The sequence below is a fragment of the Chanos chanos genome, chromosome 8, assembly GCF_902362185.1.
Source record: "Chanos chanos chromosome 8, fChaCha1.1, whole genome shotgun sequence".
Lineage (NCBI taxonomy): Eukaryota > Metazoa > Chordata > Actinopteri > Gonorynchiformes > Chanidae > Chanos > Chanos chanos.
In genome coordinates, this window is record NC_044502.1 from 40,457,111 (window position 1) to 40,480,464 (window position 23,354).

Sequence of the window (23,354 nt, forward strand, 5' to 3'; positions counted from 1 at the left end):
CTCAAAAATTAAAAGGGTTGTAATCATCCATATATTCTATTACATTTTTTGTGTGTTTGAGCGTTTATTTTTGCACTATTATTCTAAAATCTTATTTCACTTATATCCCTTCCTCTCCTCATCAGCTAGATGTGGCCTGGTTTAGAACCACAGCACACATATTTCTGACACAAGCACTCAGATGACTAATAACTTTGGTTTGACACATTCGCTCAGTAAGCTCAAAATATTTTAAAAAGCAACATATATCTGTACAAGACACCAGTGAGTTACAAGAAATAAAAGAATGACACCGAGTTTTCTTTTTCATTTTTATTTTACAATACAAAACATCTAAAAATAACTAAAATACGTATGAAGGTCTTCACGACAGTAAAAATCACGAGCGTAAAGAACAGCATTATCTCTCGCTCAACATAAGATCTTTGAAAGATCCTACATAAAGTAGATCTTCACAAAGGTGTCTTAATTTTACAGGGCAACAGCCAAAAAAAAAAAAAAGAGGGAGAGAGAGAGCACACTCCTCTACAGGACTTGAGGAAATCAACAGTATTTACCAAAAATGGTAGACGAACTGAAGAAACACAGAAGCCAATAAAAGACGCACACATATTTATGTTCTTTTCTTTTCTTAAAGCTCAAGAACTAAAGATAGCTCAATGATACACCACAGGAAAAAAAAAAGAAAAGAAAAGAAAAGGGCCAGTGCACACAATCAATACGTCCACTGTATTTACACTAACTTACAGGACGTCATTTTTTACGCACTGATGCACGACATATTACCGAAAAAAAAAATATATTGATTTCTTTGCGTAAATTTGTTTTTCTGTCATTAAGCACTTGTGTTACAAAAACACTGGCATGAGCGCAGTCACACAGTGGAAACCGACCGTCAACATACCTGCGCTTTTGTTTTTTTTTCAAAACCTGAGAATGAAGTCCAGCTAACAATTCAGGCAGGATAAAGCCTTATATCTACATAACTGTACACAGACTTCTGTTTTCTACAGACACGTACCGTGTCAAGCTCTGTGTCATATGACCATATGGACATCCAAAATAATCATGATAAATTTGACTGGTACTGTGAGAGCTCCCCTTTTTTTTTGGAAACCGGCACGCGTACGTCCCTTTGAGAGACTCTCGACGCGTTCTACTCGTCCAGACCCTCGTCCTCGTCCTCCTCTTCTCGTCTGGCGTCCACCTCGGCGGTGTCGGAGAACTCGTGGAGGAGAACGTATTCTCTGCTGCTGAAACCGAACTTGAGCACGTCCTTCTCTTTGAGTTCGTAGTAACGTTGGGGTTCTATGCGCTGGTTGTTCAGGTAGGTGCCGTTTCCTGAGCCCAAATCGATGATGTAGGGCTTCACCCTCCTTCCCGCGGTGCCGTCCGCCCGTGTGAACTCCACAAGCCTGAATTTCACACGAGAAAAATAGCAGGTGAAATCAACGAAAACGCTCTGAACAAACCACTCCTGACATTTGGATATTCTGTTCTGAGTCTACTGCTCATCTTCTTTCTTTATTTTCTTTTTCTCTCTTTTTGAAATTTTAGTCTACAGGGATCAGTTGGAATAATTTAATGCAGTGATTCTCAACTCTGGGTCCTGGGGGCCCACTGTCCACTGTTTTAACTCAGGGCTGACACACCTGATTCCACTGATCAATTCATCGTCAAACCCTTGATTAGCTCAATTAACTGTGATAATGAAGGGTTAAAACAAAAACGTGCAGGACAGTGGGCCCCCAGGACTGGAGTTTAGAGTCACTGATTTAATATGTGAGGAACAGCATTACTGATTCTAAAGCTTCATCAAAAATCAATATACTACATGACATATCTACAGCACTTTACACAACTTGTATATGGAAGACCCCTACTCAGTTCCACCAGGGAGTTATGCATATGAATGAGCAAAACACACAAATAATCAAAACAGCAATAGAAAAAAAAGCAGCCAAAAGCTACTCTAACCTGTATTGGAAAACAGCGTGCTGTTTGGAGCAGGAAGGATGGTCAATTGGTATATCAGCGATCTTCCTTTGCCGGCCAAGCAGGTAAGCGCTCTGTCTGTGAATATACATGACGGGCAAAGGTTCATCATTCTTAAAGGGGTACAGTCTCCATCTGCGTTTGGGGATGCGTGCTTCTGGTGGTTCATTATATTTAATGACCACTCCTCGGAATGTGTTGGTATCTTCCACCAGAGCCCCAGACAGTTCAAAGTTTGGTTTCTCTTTCTCGGCCTCGGCGGCGGGGTTGTCTTCTTCCTCGGTCGACCCGAAAGCGTACGTCTCGTTATCGTGGCCGCCGTTGGCCTCCTGCCTCTGGCGGTTCTCGCGGCGACGCTCGTCGTGTTTTTCCCTCTCCGCCTGTTGCTGCTGGAAGGTGTGAGCGTCCCGTTCTCTGGATCTTTCTCTGTGCCGTTCCGCTCCTCTGTCCCTCTCACGCTCTCTCTGTCGCGGCCGCTCTTCCTCTCTTTTCCCCCGCCGTTCGTTTGACTCGTCCCTTCTGTCACGATGCCTGCGATCTTCTTGTTCCTAGAGACACCAGAGGCATTAAACATCTCCAAAGGCCAGGTTCCTCACTCACAATCATAAAGCCTTACCATAGATTTGTTTCTATTCAAACTTTACCCTCATAGAGCGGGAAACAGGATGATATGAGTAGAAATAGTACAAAAGATGCATGACAGGCAGATAGCGTAGACTGAGTCATCTCTTCATGAGATAAATACACCAAGGGCATGATAAGCTATCGGTTATAGCATATGCCTAGCATGGAATTAGCAGGTGCACATGCAGCTCTCTAAATGCATATGCTACTTTATGACTGATCAGAAAAAGAGCTCTCAGTACAAAAGAATGGACCTTATCTGCTCCAAATACTAGGCCTAGCTGATAAATACGGGCTAAACAAGGCAGCGAACTCTAATCTCTACCAAAAACCTGCCTTTGTCACACCCGACTTCCTGTACAATTTCATGAGAAATTCTTGAGATTAGCATTATCCCCTTAGACAACAGCAAAACATTCTTTGCCTTGTACCTACACTGTAGATTTGTACCACATCTAGATCATATTGTGCATACACTTTGGCAGTAGACCTGTGCATTTAGCAACCTTATTATTATTTTTTTTTACGTTTTTATTACCCGTTTAATTTTAACATCAGCACCATGAGGCGGGCTTCGACTCCTTCTTCGAGGTGACCTGTTGTCGCGTCGTCCAGGTGATCTGTCCCTTTTTCCTGGAGATCGGTCCCTTCTCCTTCCCGGCGACCTTAAATAGAGTTTAAACCAATATTAGTTTCAGTAAAAAAAAAATAATAATAATAATAATAACAATAATAACAACATGTATCGACAGATCATAGGGTATCCTCTCTTAGGATCAGTTTTCAGAAACAGTAGGCTTAACTAGATGCCGTGTATAAGAGCTGTCAAAGCAACAACAATAACAAATATATTCTTAGAAACTAAATCGATAGCGCAGATTTTCGACAGAAAAAAATGGCAACAGAATTATCATATGAGCTTCGAAGACATTTGTTGTTTTTCAAAACTCTTGGAAAAGAACGAAACACTTTTGTGGTTTCGGCTGGAAAACAACATTTCGTGACGCTTAACGTTCACGACCACAGCCTCAATAATTCCAGGGATCGTCTGTTATATTTAAAGTTGCAGTCAGAATAATATTGCTACGTACCTGCTCCCGCGCCTCCGCCGTGCCGGACTAACACTGCCGCGGTTAGACCCTGAACTGGAGCGGCGAGACCGTTGAGGCCTATCGGGACTGACTTTCTCTTGTTTGATTTTCATCTTAACATTACGAGCAGGAGATTCCTCCCTTTTATGTCGTTTTCTATCGTCCATTGCCAGTGCTAACTATTTCTGGTTAACTCTTGAATGAAAAAAAAACAAGAGTTATATCAAGAAAACATCATCTTAACAGCTTTTAAGCTTCGACACGTTCTAACTTGGTGATCCTGTACTCTAAAAACTTCGACATGTACTTCCGGGTAATATTGTTTCGTCTGAAAAAGATGCCCCTTGAACATTTGGATACTGCATTTTAGTTCCGTGTGTGAATGTCACTTCTACCTCGTAAATGCACTTACCATAACCACATGTTTTTTGTTCGCACACTGAAAGAGTGATATTGCACCTTTTGGGATTCATGGGAATATGTGTGCGACTAAGGTTTCACAAGAAAGAATCACAGCATTTATCACCAACTGGTGTCATGCAGGTCATGTGGTGAGAAAATGTAAATTGTGGAATTGTTGTATAGACTATATATCTATCTATTGGATATTACTCCAGTCAAAACAAATGAAAGAGAAGGAAGAATGGAACCAGATAATGTCTAAACTCAGATATTTATGGCCAGGGGCGGCATTTAAAATTTTGGCCCCTATGAAAGAATGTAATATTGGGCCTCCCTAAACCTAATGCTCAGTTTTTAAGTTTAGTTTAAGAGTTTATTTGTCATATGTAGGTTAACACAGGGTCAACGGTACAATGAAATGTATGAGACGAGAGAAACAGGTCAACTCAGCAATAAGAGCACACTAGTCGTAAGGCCAACGTTGGATCAAGATTTTTCAAACCTGGTTTTGGGAGTCTTAAATCTCGCTGGTAGATCATATCAGTCACTGATTGACTGAAATGAGCAAACACGAGGTTTCCAGGTGAAACTTCCCTCTAATTAGGGGGTGAAAGCAGTAACCATTTGAGAACCTCCAGGATCGAAGGAACCCTGCAAAATCCTGGCCTTTTAGGATTTCATCAGAGACTGGTCCAAGGACTGAATATGAATGTGAATATAGCCACAAGTGCCATCTAGTGGTCAAACTGCGCTTCAACAGTGTTTGATTTAAAATGAAACAAGGACTAATCAATGAACGCTAATCTGAACATGGGTTGATTCTGTGGTCCAGAGAAAAACTGAATGGCGACTTTGCGTTAATAACGATACACAGTGTCACTGGTGAAATGTCTGATGCTTCGGTCATAACAGATGTCGAAGCCGATGTTTCGAACTTAAGTAACTGATGAATTTGGGAACTGAAATCTTGGATAACTATGTGATATAGCATTTTAATTAAAATAACAATAATATCCATATAAACTATAGCTATCCGTGAAGTGTACCATAAGCAGTTCTGATAAAGTGCGATTTTGCTTTTGTCTGTTCAGTTAGCAGCTTCACATGCTTTGCAATCCACCAACGTGTCTTGCTTACACTGAGTAGTTTACACTACTGGCTAACTTTTGACTGCTTCACAACACCACATACGACTGAAGCGAATAAAATAGCATATAACTGCCATTTATTGGATGGACTCACCTCTTCACAGTACTCACGCAATGTGCCCGAGGTTTTGGAGTTCGCGAGACTCTGTTGTCATAGTAACTGTAAACGTGTGAAACTGAACCAACCTGCTTCTTCGCCACCAGAAGTGTTTCAAAACTAACTGCAAAATCAACACAAATTCAATAATATTTAGGAAATCGGCTAATGTAATAACCAAGCATTTCAATATCTAGTTGCTTTCAGAGTTAAAGAATGATTCCACCTGCGGATTCTCTTCTGAAATATGATAATCCAGTGCTGGTGAGCAAGAACACAGAAAGGAAGTCACCAAAGGTAAAAACAAATTGGAAAAAATGTTGCTGGAAAACCTCAGATTAGGTAATGTTAACCAGCACTGTTACGCTTATTACACCTAATTCCAGACATGCGAACACATTATATGTTCTATAGCCGTTTCGTGCGACGATTGTTATGTTTGGTGTGTAAATGATTTGTAACATAGTTACTACGAAAAATACTTTTGAAAGGGTTCATCGACCCACGATTAGTATTAACCACTAAAGAGCAAGAGTACTGTGACTGTGTTATATTTTTTTTGTTAAATGTCTTGAAATATCTTTAAATTTATGACATATATTTTGAAAAATCAGGACCGGCCTTTGAAAGTCAGTCAACAACAGTCAACTATCCCTGGCCAAGTCCCATCTCCGCCCAAGCCCAAGAGCCCAGGGAATGAGGGTGACAGGCAGCAAACTGAAGAGATCCTGAATTCCATCCTACCACCCAGGTGGGTCACAGTAAACACCTTACCTATGGCCCTTCGCCTGTATCTCACACTGTTAACTTTTAATGTGGCACTGTTTCAGAGAATGGATTGAGAACAACCAGCTGTGGGTACAGCAGGTGTCCAGCACACCTTGTACACGAATGGATGTAGTCCACCTGCAGGAACAGCTGGACTTAAAACTCCAGCAGAGGCAAGCCAGAGAGACGGGCATCTGCCCAGTGCGGCGGGAGCTCTACACACAGTGCTTTGGTAAAGTAACAACAGCAGGGAACAGCGAGGTTGAGAATCCCCACGCGCTGCATGTCTTCCCACCGTTCACCTCCAGTGGTCTAAGCTGTCCACACAAAACATTCTAAGCATTTGAACTATTCAAATGTGAAAAGCTAAAACAAAAGTTCTTCTTTTCTGTTAGACGAACTGATAAGACAGGTCACCATAAACTGCGCTGAGAGAGGGCTGCTGCTTTTACGGGTACGAGATGAGATTCGCATGACCATCGCTGCGTACAAGACGCTTTACGAGAGCAGCGTGGCGTTCGGGATGAGAAAAGCACTTCAGGCCGAACAGGGCAAGTCTCACACGGAGAAGAGGGTACGTCTGCCTCGACTCAACAACAAAATGAAGCCAAACAACCCTCCCCCTTAATCATTTTCCATTCATCACCACCAGCGTAAAGTGTTTTGAAAGTCAAACACAATTCTCCTTCATCTTCCGTGATCTATTTTAAGTTCTTTTGTCTGTTTCGCTTCAACCTTGTTTTCCTTGCTCCGTGTTTCCAGATTGCCGATTTGGAGAATGAGAAGCGTGATCTGGAGCGTCAAGTGAACGAACAGAGGGCCAAATGCGAAGCCATCGAGCGTCGAGAGGCGGAACGCCGGCAGGTGGAAGAGAAGAAACACGCAGAGGAGATTCAGTTCCTCAAACGCACCAACCAGCAGCTAAAGGTAGGCCACTCCAGAGCTGACCTTCACAATGACAGATGAATGTTCAAACAATTTAAGAGTGACCTGGCTGACTGTGGTGTATATATGTTTTTTTTTTTTTTTTTCTAGGCTCAGTTGGAGGGTATCATAGCCCCTAAGAAGTGAACCAATTTCATAACCACCATCTTATACTAAAAACACAGATTTGCACACGTTCAATAAAAGTTTTCATTTGCATCAGTGTTTTAAGCATCTTGTAGGATCCACAAACACATTTAAAAATACCAAAAAATAAAACCTTTAAAGACGTTATTCCTTATTTATTTATTTATTTACTTATGTCCCCCACAAAGGGAACATGAATGAATTGACATGTCGAGGACACATCATGGTTTCAGTGCTACTGCACAGAGACACTTCAAATGAACAACAATTTGCAAAAACGAGTTGAATTTGTTTTCGGCTGTATATGCCTGAGTAGAAATAGCAGGCCGCGTATGATGGTCACATTCCTGTGGACAGTGAGTGAGAGAGGAAAAAAAAAAAAAAAAAACACCCGAATGCTTCTGTCCAAACATCAGACACATCAGAGCCACAGACACCGTGCTCCTCTCTAGCATTACACGTTCTATCACGGCGTCCGCGACGCAATTCACCGACAGAGTCCCTTAAAACGAGGCTTTTTACGCGAAGAGCTTCCATTACGCAGGGCTAGCGTCTGGCTCTCTTCGCTTTTTTGCCTTCGCTGGGGATTTTTCTGTTTTTGTTCTTGTTTTTCACGTTATGCGTTTCGTAATACCGAACTCCCACTTTCTTGACTTTCTGGGCGCGTTCAATTCTTCTCTTCTGCAAACAGAAAGTTAAAAAAAAAGGGAAAAAAGAGAGAGAGAGAGAGAGAGAGAGAGAGAAGATAAATGAAGCGACTTGGGTTGAAAAAGACCAGGAGCACTTGCTCCAATCCACAGCATAATCAAGAGCAAGCATCCATCAGAAGTGTCTGGACAGATGGATGAGGGTTCTTGACGTGCAGAGAGCAGAGAAGACAGGGCAATACCTCTTTTGATGTGAGTTTGGTCTGCCGTTCTGGCCCCTGGTCCTCCTGAACTTTCCTCTTTCTGCTCGCGTGCGTCACAGCTAGGGAGCAACAGCAGATGATAAGTGTAACCGCATCATCGACCCTTCCAATAAAATACCTTTCCTTAAAGGGGCAACATCATCTCTTTTTTGATTAACATTATACCAAGTCAGAAATATGAGGGTATGTGTTCACTGGTAACACCAGACCTTTTCTGTCAATCACTCGCACTGAATTCTTAAATTTCCTTTTTTTTTTTTCTTCTTTCTCATTCCAATTCACATTTACCATAATGACTGTTCTAACTGATCATCCCTTTCATTGCAGTGGACAGGCTGACCAAACAAAAAAAAAAAAATTCTGGCACTCTTACTGGATTTCAGAACTTTAGGGAACCGTTCAAATGAACTAATTCAAAAACATTGTGTCAGTAATTAGCGCTGGAATAGGCCCATATGTGAAGGCAAGTCACCGTCCCTATTCCATTCTCATTAACTCTTCAGCCCTGTCTGACAGAAGTATGGCCCTTTCATGCTACTCAGTTTTCTCTGGCAAGAGGTCACTGGGAATTTTGGAACTGTCAGTAATACAGTGAATGTATGAGGATAAAACATCTAAAGTAAAGGCTTATTTATAAACCATTCACTGGAATTCAATCAAAAGCCTAACTGGCCTAAGCCAAAGGAATTCACATCACACTACATTATTTTGATGCTAAAAGGATACTTTTTTTTGGTTCTCTTAATACCTCCTGACACCGCACATTGATACAAAAAAGAAAAATCGGTGAGTGGTTACCTTTCTGTTGTGGTTTGCTGTTACCATTCTGCGTTGCTTTTGCTTCGGAGAACACCCTATCTGAGAGGCCCTTTGGAATTCTGTCAAAATACCAGAAAAAAACAATTGTCCATATGTCACTTCTTCAAAATTTAAATGAACAATTTTGCCAATTCTTGAGCTGAAAACCAATAACAAACCCAATGTAAAACATGACCCAAAAGATAGCGGAAAACACGACATAAACCAGCCGCGTAGTCACATAATCCTGCCAATCTCCAGGTATCTGGAAAAGGGCAGGAGTTTACCTCAGGGAACCTCTCTCACTGCCTTAGATAACCTTGTTCAAACAAAAGAAAACCCTCTTCAAACAGGAGGGGGGGGGATATAAAAAAAGGTAAACAAACCGGATGGCAGAGAAACGTTTGGACTTGGCCCGATCCAGGAACTGCTTTAGCTTGGCAATTTTCTCGTCCAACTCTCTGTTCACCTCGTGTGCACTCTTGCCCTCCGTCTTGGCGGAGGACCTGGCGCTAGACGACTCCTCTTCTCCCACTCCTTCTTCTTCTTCACCCTCTCTTTCATTCTCTGCTTGTTCTTCATCCTCTTCACTCCCTTCTTCCTCCTCCTCCTCTTCCTCATTCTCTGACCCCAACTGATCCAGAAGCTCTGGCATCTCTACAGGTACCAGATCTTCCTCGCTGAATTCTGGGGCTACGTTTATTTTGCCGAAGTTCTGTCTTACGTTGGCAAGGATCTTATTCATCTGTTCCTGTTTGAGTCTCTCTAGCTCTTGCTGGGCTTCCTGCTCGTTGGACGTTGCCGCTTCTGAACTCTCTTCCTCGGGCCTGCTGTCACGCTCGGCCTTCTCCACATCCCCCGAAGGCCCTTCCAGCTGCAGCTGCGTCTTGGTCTGGGAACGAGACGTATCAAAGTCAAAATACCGTCAGCCCCATTCAAACGCGAGAGTGGTCAACCTTGGTATCCCCCTGTACCATTTTACCACATCTGCTGCTTTTCGTTTCCTCAATTTAACATACTTTCTGCATCAAATTAAGGATTTGTTGTGACAGATGACTGTGATTGTGGAAAGCTAAAACAGCTTGCTTCTGTTAGTTTAAAGCTAATATTGGCATACCAATGTATTGTATCTTGTACCAATCGAATTTAAGAGCAGAGTACAATTAATTGACGCATGCCTTTGTTTTGGCTTTCTTTAATTTAACGAGCGTGACAGAAAAAAAAAAAAAAAAAGGAGAGAAATGACGAACAGAATTGATGTTTAGGCGGGTTTATCTTACACATCTGGATTTCGCGCGTGTGAACATTTCAGTTTTCCTTGCCGTCTTACCTCCTGGTGGGACGTGGACTCGGGCGGTTTGACGAAAAAGGGGATGCGACCCCTCTGCCAGTCATTCAGTACCATCTTGGCGACAGTAGGCAAGTCAGGCTCTCCCCCCTGCATTAGAACAGGACAATTCAGGACACAGCGAACTAACAGAGATAAGGTTTTGACAGTTTCATGCAGTAAATACAAGCTTAGAACCATAGTTAGTTATTTAGCTAATGTTAAGCTGAAAAAAAAAAAAACATTGGGGGGAAAAATAATTACACAATTCTTTCTAGTTTTAAAAATCGGTGGAATATGAGATGTTTTGCTCCTCTATGGCTCAAAAAAATATTTCTCTCTGACTTCTTTTCAACTTGTTCTACTGGCATGAGTCATCCACCTTCCACATTGTTTACACAGAGTGTTTACCTTCACATTCAAACAAATAAACACACAGGCGGTTAGTATGAACTGGCACGTTCACAAGCCATCTCAAACCAAAGGCACGACCTTTAGGAGTTTTCCTGTGCGGAATGCCAACTTTTCCAGGAAGTCTTCGGCAGAGCTCCAGGAAGGAATTCGGTACGTCTTTTGGATGTATTCGGCTCTGGCTCTCTCCAGCACGGCTCCGATGTGTTCCTCCGGATTACGGATCTTCTCCACTTGAACCTTGGAAGCAGCAGCAGTGATGTGTTTGAGCTCATTTGAAAGAATGATACAAAGCATTCTCTGAAACACTTCTGTTTTGTATAAACAAATGTCTTACCACTCCTTTCAGCACAATGTCAGTCTCACTGTCCTCGGACGGATAAACAACCCCAGGGCAGTCGATCAAGAAAATTCGCCTCATCAGCGTGATGTACTGCCATACCTAAGAGAGACAGGAACACTATGAAACACTTACTTCATTTCGAATAATAATCTGGAGTTACTAAAGGGTCATTTTTCAAATCGTCTTATTAAAAAAAAAAAAAAATTGATCGATTTTCATGGCCGGTCAGTTATTAGAATGGCAAGTCTTCAGTCAGAGTCTGAGAGAGCTCATATCTTGTCAGATACACCCTGAAACGCTCTCGGAAACAGTCAAACCATGTCTTTTGTCAAAAGGGCCGTTAGTGAAGTCAGTGTAATTAAGTGAATATATTTTAAAGCGGCCAAGAACAAACTGTCCGGAGGAAGAATGGCTATTCTCAATTGGTTTTCCATCATCTTTTTTCACCCTTCTGAATGCTTTCTTTTTTTTCCCCTCCACATTTCTCACTCAGAAAATCATTACTTAGTTCCGTGTTTGCAGGACAAGAGTACGAGTTTGACAATATGAATGGGAGAAAAGTCATTTTCACACAAACGGACAAACACCAGATCACTGCGGCTAAAACAGCCTGTTGGAAACTAAAGAGATCCTAAATGTTAACATATGCACAAACTGGCCTTGATTGGTAATTTGAGTGTAATCTAAAGATCTCTGGTACAGCTTTTTAAAAAAAAAAACAAACGTTAAAGTCATATACTCTGCAGATATCAATATACTGCGTTAATCTGTTGATGTGTAGTGAGGTGAAACGTTAAAAGAAGAAAAAAAAAAGTCCACATAATTCGACCTGACAGCTAATTTTTTTTTTTTTTATCACAGTAACCCTAAAATAGGCCAAACCAATCTGTTCCCTTAAATGCTGTTTCTTCGACGACCGTCGAGCGTCTAGGCCACAGTAAATTCCACACAAAATTTAAACTGAGGAAAAACAGTGCAGAACGCGACAGCCCGAAGAGAGAAATGATCCCTTTGTGTGGTCAAATGTCCTACCTTGGTTTCACCAGCGAGAGGCGCCACACTGCAGACCTTTTTGGACCGCAGTGTATTGATGACTGAACTCTTTCCAACGTTGGGGTAACCAATGAAACCCACACTGATCTGCTTCTTGTCTGTGTGAAGCTAAAGAGAAGCATCAAAACACAATTCTTGTTAACATTTTTTCCGAAAAGTAGAAGGGAAAAAAAAAAAAAAAAAAAGTTTTCACAGAAAAATTCTTTGACTGAAAAACAACAATTAGATCTATGTTGGTGGAGATAAATTTACAAGGGTGTTGTTTTTTTGGACACAGATTAGGCCTAGTGCAAGATTTAAAAAAAAAAAAAAAAAAAAGAAGGGATTTTTCAGCAAAAACACCCATTAACAGAGAAATGTAGTCTATGACTAAGCTTAATCTGAGTCCAGGGAACTGCCAAACGTAATTTCAGAGTTAAAGTGCATGACAAGTTTGTTTAATAGTAGCACATAAACATTAAATGTACAATATGCTGAGGAGTGCACCCAGATCAAAGACTTTCCTCGTCTAAGTTATCCAAAACAGATAACAAAGCACCTGCAACTAATATTTATCCCAAGTATTTTACCTAGGAAAAAAAAAAAAAAAAAAAAAATCAAAAATGACCGCTCTGCAGACATTCCTGTCACTAGGCATCTTATAAACATTTCAATGAGGAAGGACCGAGGGGGAAAAAACAATTTTGCTACACATCACACAAAGCTCTTAAAAGTCAATATATTAAACGATTTATGGCCCTTGCATGGTAACCGTGGTATTTCTCCGCTGTTGTCTACAATATGACTTTCAACTAAATTTATATTTTCAAAGCCCGGTCTCCTTTCTTGACTTGCCAGGGCCTTGTTTACGGCTAAAATCCCAAAAATAGCTATGGAACAGATGTGAGGATGGAAGCGGTGCCCAGTAGCAGTGGAGGTGGTGTTCTGTGGAAAGGGGAAGAAAACAGCTATGGGGCACTGGGCCAGAGAGCTAGCCTGTTAAAAAAACAAAAAAAAACTGCACTACCCTTGTGTACCAAGGCTAGGTCATTTCTTACAATGCCCTTTAAAAGACAGAAGATTCTAGATGTTATCAACACGTCGTCGCACAGGAATGAGACGTCGCCATTGTGCTTTCCTCTCGCGGTGCGAACACGGTCACGTGTAAAAGGGTTCGTGAAGTGACGTGAGAGTGATTTCGTGCGTGGGCCGTCGCTCTCACCTTGCCAAACTGCCTGAGGAGCTGAATGAGAGAGCCTTTGCCGAAGGAGTTGGTCAGGCTGGCGTGAAAGGCCAGCGTCGGGTATTCCTGGGATAACACTGCGACCCAATGTTTCTAACACACACACACACACACACACACACACACAAACAAAACACGTACGCGTGCAACCACACATACACAAACACATAGGAAAGAGTTAGTCATGTCAGTCAAGCCTCTCGTTTAAACACAATAGGTGGTAGTGTTTGTGGTCTCATAACCATTAGTGCTTCCACTCAGGAAAAAGAAGATTTAAATTGCCTTTGAATTGACTTAATCGATTGAAAAAAAACGAGGCCAGATGACTTCTACACGCAAACAAGAGGCCGCACGGTGACCTTGTCCAAATGGAGACTCGTGGTATTCCTCCCAACTCATTCTGAGTGATCATGTTTTCCCTCCGAAGAGGTCAAGCCCTCATTTCAAAATCTTTTTGTACCAAGTATTGTTTCAGGTCGCATACTTGACTCAGAGAGTCATTTGTATATTATAGTAGATTTTCTTCAGGACGTTGGTTCATTATAAATGGATTATACGTCTAATACACCTAATACATCCAAATATGTCCATATGCCAAACCAGAATAACCAGCCCGCCAGTGAGTCCAGACGCTAGTCTCCAATGAGCTTCAAAACTCCATTGAGCGGATCCAATGAAAATACGTGGCAGCCATTTTGGACACTGTGTGCTACCAGTTAATGGGTCTACGGCTGAATGATAAGAAACAAAGTAGAATGCCCTTTTGACACGGCAACACTTCAGTTTCCCTCACGAGGATTATCATCATAAATTACCTCATTCAGAGGTAAAAGTATTGGCAGGAGAAAACGCCTTGGCGTCAAAGCAGAAGGCTGTTGCTAATAAAGGTCTGGTACAGGCTAGCCCTTGTTGTTTGGTGACCCCTGAATCTTGACTGCATATAACCACACAAGCAGGCAGAATTGGAGAGGTCAAACTAAACTGGGTGAGATTTGAATCAACAGTAACCCTTTTTGACCCACTCACCCACCCCACCCTACACTGGTGTTACACTGGTTTGTGGAAAACCATTACTGGAGATGGAAACGTACAGCTTGAAACTACATCAGGACTTGCACCGCGTAAGATTAAAGACTTTACCGTGACCCAAGTGGGAATGAGGTCACATTTGTTGAGAACAAAGATAAGGTGTTTCCAAGGCTTTTCTTTCTTCAGATAGGTTTCGATGTTCTGGGAGCGTGTGCCCATCGGGTCCCGGGCATCCAAGACCTGAATGATGACGTCTGAAGAGTCTATCACCTGTCAAAAGACGCGAGTGAGAACGGGTGTCGATGTTACATTTCTGATCTCTTTTGAATCAATAAAAATCACTACACCTCTTTATGACCAAACTCAATTGTCCTAGAGACACTTGATATCTAAGTACCTGAATTAGACACTTAGAAAATATTTTAGCTTGCATGAAGGGGGGGGGGGGGGGGGGGGGGGTGTTGTTCCTTGCCCAAACAGAGAAAGGCGTAATCACTTTACCTTGTAAAGTTCTCCCCAAATCCTCTTGGACTGGCCTTTCTTGAAGATCTCCTCACGCACCTCATCCCTGAATGAACGCAAAGAGCATCGTTCAGTCACACGTGCATCAGCTGTTATGGGACAACAATGTGGCGGACTCGTTTTGGGATCTGCGTGAAAGGGGCGGTCGCTACACACCTGACCCCAGTGTCTTCTGTCACCAGGTCGCGATCCTTCTCTGCACTGTAGCTTTGAGCGGAGGCCTCCGCTTGCTCCACTAAATCTTTGACGTCTCCCACGCACAGGTTGGGCCTCTTTCTCTGAGCCTTGGGCCCGAACGTTGACTCAAACGTCTCTGTGTCCAGTATGTGCACCTTGGAGTTCTGTGCGGGAATCGAGAGGTTCAACAATATAGCGAGGAGCTGGAAAGAAAAACCTACCCAAAGAAAAGAAAAAAAAAACAAAAAAAAAAAAAAAAACAAAAAACAACAGCAACAACAATTTCATGTCTCTTCTTGGTTCTTGGTCAGGAATATCTTAGACCTCACGATCTAAGTTGAAACCACATGGCTAGACATTGGTTGCAAAATGGCACAAGAGGCAAAAAGAAAAAAAAAGAAAAAAAAAAAAGAGCTAGAGGAACAGATTAAGACCTAGGGCTGTTGATCTGGATTCCCTGTTCCTTTCTAACGTTCATCCATCATAACTCAAGGCTTTTACTCCAGGCTGAGGCCCGACGCCTGAGCTCCATTAACTGTTCCCAAGTCAAACGTGTTTCGGCCCCTTAGTGGCAATTGGAGACAAACCCACAAACCAGACCAGGCGCAGGAGAGAACAGTAAATGTAACAAAGCCACAAACCAGAGCAGGCACAGGAGAGAACAGCCACCTCATTAGCCTGAATTTATGTCAAGTCGGCTGCGTTCTATTAACATGGGCAGCCGTGTGCAATACAAACCAAATGCTTCCTCAAAGAGCACATTTACTAAATAAATACGAAATAAACAAAATTAAGTTTGGTTTGGACAGAATGCAGCTAAATATTCTATGGTGAGTGACATGGTAGTTAAGTCTAATTTGAAATATAGTCCAACTGAGACCAAAAAGATTGGGGTGTTTATGAGTTTTAACCAAGGATGACAGTAAAAGTTGGGTGTAATTGACTTGTAGAAATATCAGTGCTTAGAGGAGAACAGGAGAACAACTTCATCATCCACAGCCAGTTACCACAAAATACAATAAAAGCAGAATATTTTGTGGAACAACACAACACACATTTCAGCGACACTCAAACAAAAATTCACAGAGGAGCAAAATATAAGCTGAAATTCGATAAAAACCGGCCTGTTCTTTCTGTCTACACCAGGCGTGATTGGCAAACTGATCTCCTTGACGATTCTCTGGAATGAATGAAAGGATCATTCCCATGACACAACACACACACAGAAAAAAAAAAAAACCCAAATAAAATTAGGTGTCATCAAAAGTGATTAAGTTTTCAAACAAAGTTCTACTCTGGGTAGTCAAATCAAATTAAACAATGAACAGGGGCCAAAGGTTTCTTCAAGGCCAGAACAACTTTTCACTTTTCAACTGATATGAGTCTAGCTTAAAAGAACCACAGACTATATTACTTAACTCTATACAATGAGCACACGGGCTCATCACACATAAGAAAAACTCTGCTTATGGTACTATATAGTACTTCAACACTATGGAAGCACAAAGCTAAGCAGGGCTTTATCGTAACAGGTTACATCTTTAAGTAGAAAACCATCTGTAGGAGAAAGAATGCCAGACTAACGGACAAACACACACACACACACAGAGTGTTTTTCTGACGAGGAGCCAGCTAAAACCTGGATCTCAGCAGTTCGGGGCAGCTCCGTACAATCAGTTTGGGCTTAAGATGCCCCAGCCCGAATCCAAGAGAGTTTTAAAATGAGTAATTTCAGTACATCATCAGCTTTTTAAGAGGGATTGGGTGTCATGTCTAATAAAGCAAAAACAAAAAGATCAAATGACGCATCCGTTGTGGTCTGAGAGCAAGAATGAGAAGGCAGCGGACATTCATCTGTAAAAGCCTTGAGAGTCTTACAAACACATGGAACCATTTACAGTGAAGAAGAAGAAGAAAAAAAAAATACAGAAAACCTGAGAAACAACATGTTCAGGGAGCATACGAAGAAACAACCAACACTGAAGTGTTACTATGAACATTCTTTACTATGTGTTTTTTCCTTCTGTCTTTCTTTCTTTCGTTCTTTCTTTTTTTTTTTTTTTAAAAGGATTGGCAGAAGTCAACCGAGTCGCTGCCTCAGTTTGCCTCTGACCCAAGCAAGAGGACAGCGGTGTGGAATATTTCCCACAGAAAAAAAAAAAAAAAAGAAAGAAAGAAAAAAAAAAAAAATGTTCTTCACCTCAAAAAACCTCGAAACGAAAAAAAAAAAAAAGAAATACTGTCCAAATACGACAAGCCATTTTAGCTGCGTCGGCCAGGATAACGCCGTAGCGGCGCGGCCTGCGAGACGCGAGCGTTTTTCGGGCTGGCGCTGAACAACGGGCAGAATCGCGTTACGAGAATATGCCGTGCTGTCCTATTTATAGCCCGCAGAGACACTACATATGAACGCTCACATATGTACGTTTTCTGTTTCAATACAATGCGTTTACAGCACGGTGCGCTTACAAGACACGATGCTCCTTACGAACATCACAGTAAGGGTACTGGCTTCTGGCCAAGAGTCAGAGGATATTAGTTCAAAACCCAAATGAGGCATCAAGAATGTTTAGTTCTTGCTCGAGTTCGTAACATTCCTGTGGGTACCAGCATTGCCACGGTCTCCCCTGAAGGAAACACTTAACCCAAAGTTGCTCCGTGGATGTCGCAACATTACCCCTACCACTAACCTTGGCATGACTGCCACGAACAAGAACGAGCTCCCTTTTTCAAAGCCCTGCCGATGATTAAATAGATGTTACAAAGACAAAACAGTTTATCCGTCCACACATGTGATCCAAAACGTGTTTGGGAGGCGACAGACACCAGCATAGCTGTGCTCTGTGTCGCTCTGCGTTTGTACTCACGTGGGCTTTGACTCTGTCCTGCAGAAGAGACATGGGCAGCTTGCTTTGTCTCATGACAACTCGATATGGGTCTTTTTTCACTGCTCCCATCTCCTCCTGAAACTTCTGCAGGGATGACTGCTTGATAACACGTGTGTTGCCTGATGGGATGGCAAAGACAAAAAAAGAAAAAGAAAAAAAAATGCAGCTTTTTACTGGAAATGACTTCTGATCATACACTTTAGCTGCTCTGGGAGTACATCAAACATTAGGTTAATCAAGTTCTTAATGTCTGCCTTCAAAATGACCGTCCCATTGTGAATACTGGTAACCAAAATGGCTCAAAGCCATATTATTCAAAAGAATCGTCTTCCCTATGCCTCAGTTTCTATAGTACCATTCTCTTACAGGGTAAAAAGTTCATCCTTGTTGACATATGGACCCATTTTGACCCTTGCCTTCGTGTAATTAAAGCATTCTACTTTACATCCGTAGACAGCGGACCAGTGTTTACACGCATTTCTCTCTTGTTTACACTTTGAAAAGCAGTAAGTACACCAATGCACGACTTTCACGAGATGACTGAACAAAAACAGTTCACGTCCTGTCTTAAAGATGAATCGGAAAAGTTGCTGCTTTGTCTGCCCTCTGTCAGAGAACAATATCACGCAGATAACACAGACAAAAATATATGTGTGTGTGTGTAAATATGCTTGTGCGTGTGGCGGTTCCAAGTACGTCCTTACCAAACCATTTGATGTTAGGTTCCACTCTTGCCACAGTGCCGGGAGCCACGGTAGACTGATACTGCAAAGGTTTGATCACTTTACCCCTACTATTGCTGTAGGTAAAGAGGACAAAAAAAAAAACAACCAAAAATCAAGTTTATATGCACATCAATGAGTTCAAACAGACAAAGTAATTGTCCACGGAGCTATAAAGAGTTATTACCAAACACACACGCACAACCATTTAGTTGAAAATGCACTAATTGTATATTAGACACATTATTACATAGACAGAGCAGAAGAGTTACCATCGCTGTTTCTGGCGGTACATGTTCAGACGTTTGATGGTGGCGCGGTCCCTCATATTGTTACCTCCAGCTCCTTTGACTCGGTCTGTGTGAATGAGAAAAATTCACTGTGTGAATCCGTACTTATGACGTAACCTTCAGTACATCCAGGAATGTCCAAGAGAAGCTAGGGGTCAATAACACGTCAGGAAGCAGTCCTGGTAAAGACGACTTCGGTATGTGTCTCTACAAGCCTTTTTACTTTGCATGGTTACAGAGCATTCTCTGCTTTCTTTCTTCGGAAACTCTTCTTGTGCATTTACTACACTGGGTTTTGTGTGGGTGAGACATTTCATATGATTCTAATTTATCCCGACAATGTGAAGTCTTATTTTTGCCATTCTGAAAAACTGACAGAAACGCGTTTGATGCATCATACCACTAAGGATCTTATTTAGGTCCACATTATTTATGTCTGCTGGATTAACCCCATGATTTTCTCAACCACCCTTAAACTCCTCTTATCAGCTATCTGTCAGCCAACGATAACTGGCTATTTGTCTCTGTGGTCCGACTACACAGCTGGACAACTTCGATATTCCCGATTGCTTATAAACAGCACGTTCTTCGAAAAGGTTCGACGTCTTAGTATGGAATATATTTCATGATTCGAGGGAGATGAAGAGTAGTCTCGAGATCAGAGTGTCGCACTTGGGTAACGGAGACATGCTAACCACTTCGCTCACAATGGGTACACTAACTATAAAAGTTGTTTCGTTGGTGTCAACTCTGGACACTGATGTGAACTATAATAAATAGCTATACCCCAAATGAAAAAGAGGTTAAAACCCATGAGAAAAGTCACAAAAGACTTCAGTCGCATTACAGCATATTCGCTAAGCTAAGGTTAGCTGTTTACATCGGGTTTTCAATCTCTTACCTGGATTAGAGCTGGAGTTGGAGGGATTTATTGTACTTTTCCCCTTAAACCGTGGCTTTACCATGTTGGCTGTGAGTGTAGTAACACGGTACTTTGGATAACTTTGTATTACAAATATGAGTTACGACCACTTCTCTTCTGAAATCCACGTGTTACAGAATACGCCGACACTTTACCCGGAAGTGCGTCACAAGAACAGCGACACCAAGTTTGAATAGATCCTCCACATTTATTTATTTATTTATTTATTTATGAATGTATGTGTGTGCGTATGTACATACGTATATATATATGTGTGTGTATGTTTAGTTACTCATTCACTCACGCATTCATTCACTCACGCATTCATTCATTCATTCATCTGTATGACTGTCTCACGTATTATACTTTTCTCGCTGATATACCAAACTGCTCAATTGATAGTTTAAAGAGACGGCAATACTAGTTGTCCTTTCCACTTTAGCTACTTCAGCAGTCAGCTCTATACTTTTCTCTTGCTATAGTTATAGATCTCGGAAAACTGAAGTATTACAGATTTGTATATGGGTTATTCACTGTATAAACAACATTGGACAAAGAGCTTTGTAACTTCCCTCAAGGAGGTAAGATATTCTGAATGTAGTGGTTTCAGCAACTTGAGGTTACTGGGTACAGAGACACGTTCGATGTATTGCCAGAAGAGGGCATAACTGCACAGTAATTACTCCAGCAAAGTCACTTAGTCATATGGCTGACACACTGGGAGTATGGAAGGGCTACGTTGTACTTATGTTTGGTTTGTGAAAGGATGCCACTGCACATCTGTACATTTTCAGAGCTTGAAATTATCCATGAAGTGACATCCAATGTAATCACAGTATCCGTTCTGTCTGGAAATGGTAAAAATATAAAATACTTGGTCATCATGGGTAGGCAGCCACCTTTCACCAGGTTTACAAGAAAAGAACAGTCCTCTAAGGTGATGCCTATGTGGAACAGTAGTTAGATGTTTGTTGATACTGAGCTTAAAACATACATGTTAAAAAAAAAAAAAAAAAAAAAAAGCTATGAACTTGACTTGAAAATGAATTGCAATGACCTAGTATAGCCAGTGTGATGTGTAGGTCTGCGTTCTAAACCTGAGCAGACGGTGTGGAATGCGTAGATAATGGCACCACGGCCAACTCCCACTGCCAATGAGAGCCAGGCATACCACACATAATAGTTCCCTTCCACAACCATTCAGCATGGGCTTTAGTGAACTTTTAAGGTATTTTCAGTAGTTTAATACTTTTTGATACAGTTTGATCCCAATACATACTTTTTTTTTTTTAACACAATGTTCTTATCCAAAAGACAGATAGTTTTTTTTTTTTTTGGCTCTATAGCGTGCAGTGCTGTTACACAATTGTTTCAAGCTTTCTGTCTGCAGTACAGTACTCACGCACACAGTCATTCCAGAGAGCTGCTTGTACTCGGCCCCGGTCTGCGGCCGCAGTCGAACGGTTCAGATCCCAGAATGTTCTCTGTTCATTCTCGTACGGATGAGATTGGAGCTGACGGCATCAGAAATGTACCACAAACAGATATAGAAAAAAAAAAAGTTTACAGATCACAGAGACTGCCGCTACATTTTGCCAAGCAAAGCCACAGTTTTATTAGAACAACCAAAGCAGGAGAAAACAAATCTTAGAAATTATTTTCAGATTTTATTTCTCTTTTTTTTTTAATGTTTTTTTCTTTTTTTTTTTTTTTTTTGAAGAATGATCCGTCGTAAACAAGCAGTTGACAGCAAATAAGAAAAAGAAAGTTTTGGGACAAATACAGTCAGATCGTGGTTTTCCTGTGAGTTTTCAGGACTTGTTTAAAGAACATTTAAATCTCAGTGGGAGTGTTATTGCGTGTAATTTTACATTATAACTTAACTCATATGTGACAGCCGTACAGAGCCGTAGTCCATCAATCTGGGTTCAGCTTAAAGGCCTTGAAGTCCCAGCTCAGCAAAATTACAAACATTTCTTCTTGTCCCTGATATAAATGGGAGAAATTCTATTCCTGTTTTATTCAAATGAAGGAGTAACGATGATCGTAAAAGTAGACAGCAGTTTGGTTATCTATATCAAATCAGTTTTATCAGAACAATCTGCTCTCTGAAAAAGGCAAGTCCTCTGCAAGTCCTGCTTGCTGCCCAGATGGCTTGTACTAGATAAGGAGATTAGGATGCCAGCAGTTCAGAAATGCTCAAAAGAGTCATATTTATGCAATATACCCCTTCAACACACACACACTCACACACACAGACTTACACACACACAGATACAATGACTCTTTCTTAGGACAGAGAAAGGTCACTGTGCTTTTGTGCAGAGAGATGCAGAGAGCAGGAACAGACTATGGTATATTATACTATTACAGAAAAAAAGAATATGTTGACAGCAATATTAAACTAATATATAGGTATGTGAACTTTGAGTGTATTACATTTTATAGGACAAGATAAGAGCGTCTGTGGTAAAAATGAGTCCCATTCCTGTGTTCTTGTCTCCTGTCCAAAATGTTGGATAAAAAGTGAAACTTTAAAGAAAGCCTGAAAGACTGATGAGTGTAGAATTTCAGGTAGAGTCTATTTATTTATTTATTTATTAATTCCTTTATTTCCTTGCTATCTCTGTTGAAAGGCATAGGCTCACGGCTTCCCATATGGCATTCACTTGCTCTGTTTACTGTACTGCTACATGGACAAAGTGAGGTGTTTCTTTCAGGTTTGTCTATATCTGACCTGACAAAAGTGGCCGTTGAAGGTAGATATATTTGGATATGTACTTACCAAATGGAACTACACATCAAGTATGTTAAATTCTCAAAATACTGAGAAAGAATTGTCTGATACAGATTACAATACAATACAGTTACAATACATGTAACAAGTTTTACATGGCTTTAAAGAAAACAAAATCAAATTGGCTTTCACAACTGAGTAGGAGAGAGGGAGAATCAAGGATGATCAGGGCTAGCATATTTTGTCACAAAAGTTTGGTAAACGAGGACAGTATGAGAAAAAAAAAAGCAACCCTCTGTTGGCAAGTGTATGTTTTAAAAACAGATGCAACAATGCTACCTTCAAAAGCTCTGAGAATGACCGGGAAAATGTATGGGTTGGCATATTAGCAGCCCCCACTGTGCAGAGGAAATAAGGGGCAAATCAGCATAGCGACTTTTTAAACAAAGACAGATACAACGGGATATAATACCAAAATATACAAATGATAGCATTTAACTGGCTTTAAATATGAGTGAGTTTAGAGGACAGAAAGAACCACAGTAGCAAAAAATTAAAGCTAGCAGTAAAACCGCAACACTCAAAAAGAACAATGATTGGTCATAAACAATACAATTAGGCGATTACTCCTTCAGTGTTCTTCAGTGCAACTCTAATACACCATGGCAGGAATTGTAAACATTTTCTTTTTGTTGAAAACATTTGAGCTCCCCTTCGTTGCTAGACAAATACCAGATGCAGAGGATGCTACGGTCTAAAAGGTACGCACCTCTTTTAAAATCGACAGCGTGCGTACGGATAATCAAA

General features: G+C 41.2%; 3 protein-coding genes across 3 annotated transcripts; 1 reads left to right on the forward strand and 2 right to left on the reverse strand.

Moving 5' to 3' along the window:
- Window positions 1–321: 321 nt before the first annotated feature.
- On the reverse strand, window positions 322–3,994 carry snip1 (Smad nuclear interacting protein). Its single transcript, XM_030781162.1, has 4 exons — window positions 3,711–3,994; window positions 3,158–3,284; window positions 1,978–2,543; window positions 322–1,415 (listed from the first exon to the last, which is right to left on the reverse strand). Exons 1-4 carry the CDS (start codon window positions 3,875–3,877, stop codon window positions 1,157–1,159), a joined length of 1,119 nt encoding a protein of 372 aa, XP_030637022.1. The 5' UTR covers window positions 3,878–3,994; the 3' UTR covers window positions 322–1,156.
- Window positions 3,995–5,573: 1,579 nt separating this feature from the next.
- dnali1 (dynein, axonemal, light intermediate chain 1) lies at window positions 5,574–7,196 on the forward strand. Its single transcript, XM_030782734.1, has 6 exons — window positions 5,574–5,654; window positions 5,972–6,108; window positions 6,188–6,357; window positions 6,521–6,699; window positions 6,888–7,052; window positions 7,161–7,196. Exons 1-6 carry the CDS (start codon window positions 5,574–5,576, stop codon window positions 7,194–7,196), a joined length of 768 nt encoding a protein of 255 aa, XP_030638594.1.
- A 167-nt stretch (window positions 7,197–7,363) lies between these two features.
- Window positions 7,364–19,932, reverse strand: gnl2 (G protein nucleolar 2). The gene is made up of 16 exons (XM_030782397.1): window positions 19,790–19,932; window positions 18,871–18,955; window positions 18,581–18,675; window positions 17,856–17,995; window positions 14,968–15,152; window positions 14,791–14,857; window positions 14,401–14,559; window positions 13,240–13,353; window positions 12,018–12,146; window positions 10,980–11,084; window positions 10,724–10,882; window positions 10,235–10,342; window positions 9,291–9,796; window positions 8,905–8,984; window positions 8,086–8,165; window positions 7,364–7,877 (listed from the first exon to the last, which is right to left on the reverse strand). The coding sequence occupies exons 1-16, from the start codon at window positions 19,851–19,853 to the stop codon at window positions 7,743–7,745; spliced, it is 2,211 nt and encodes a 736-aa protein (XP_030638257.1). The 5' UTR covers window positions 19,854–19,932; the 3' UTR covers window positions 7,364–7,742.
- Window positions 19,933–23,354: the final 3,422 nt, after the last annotated feature.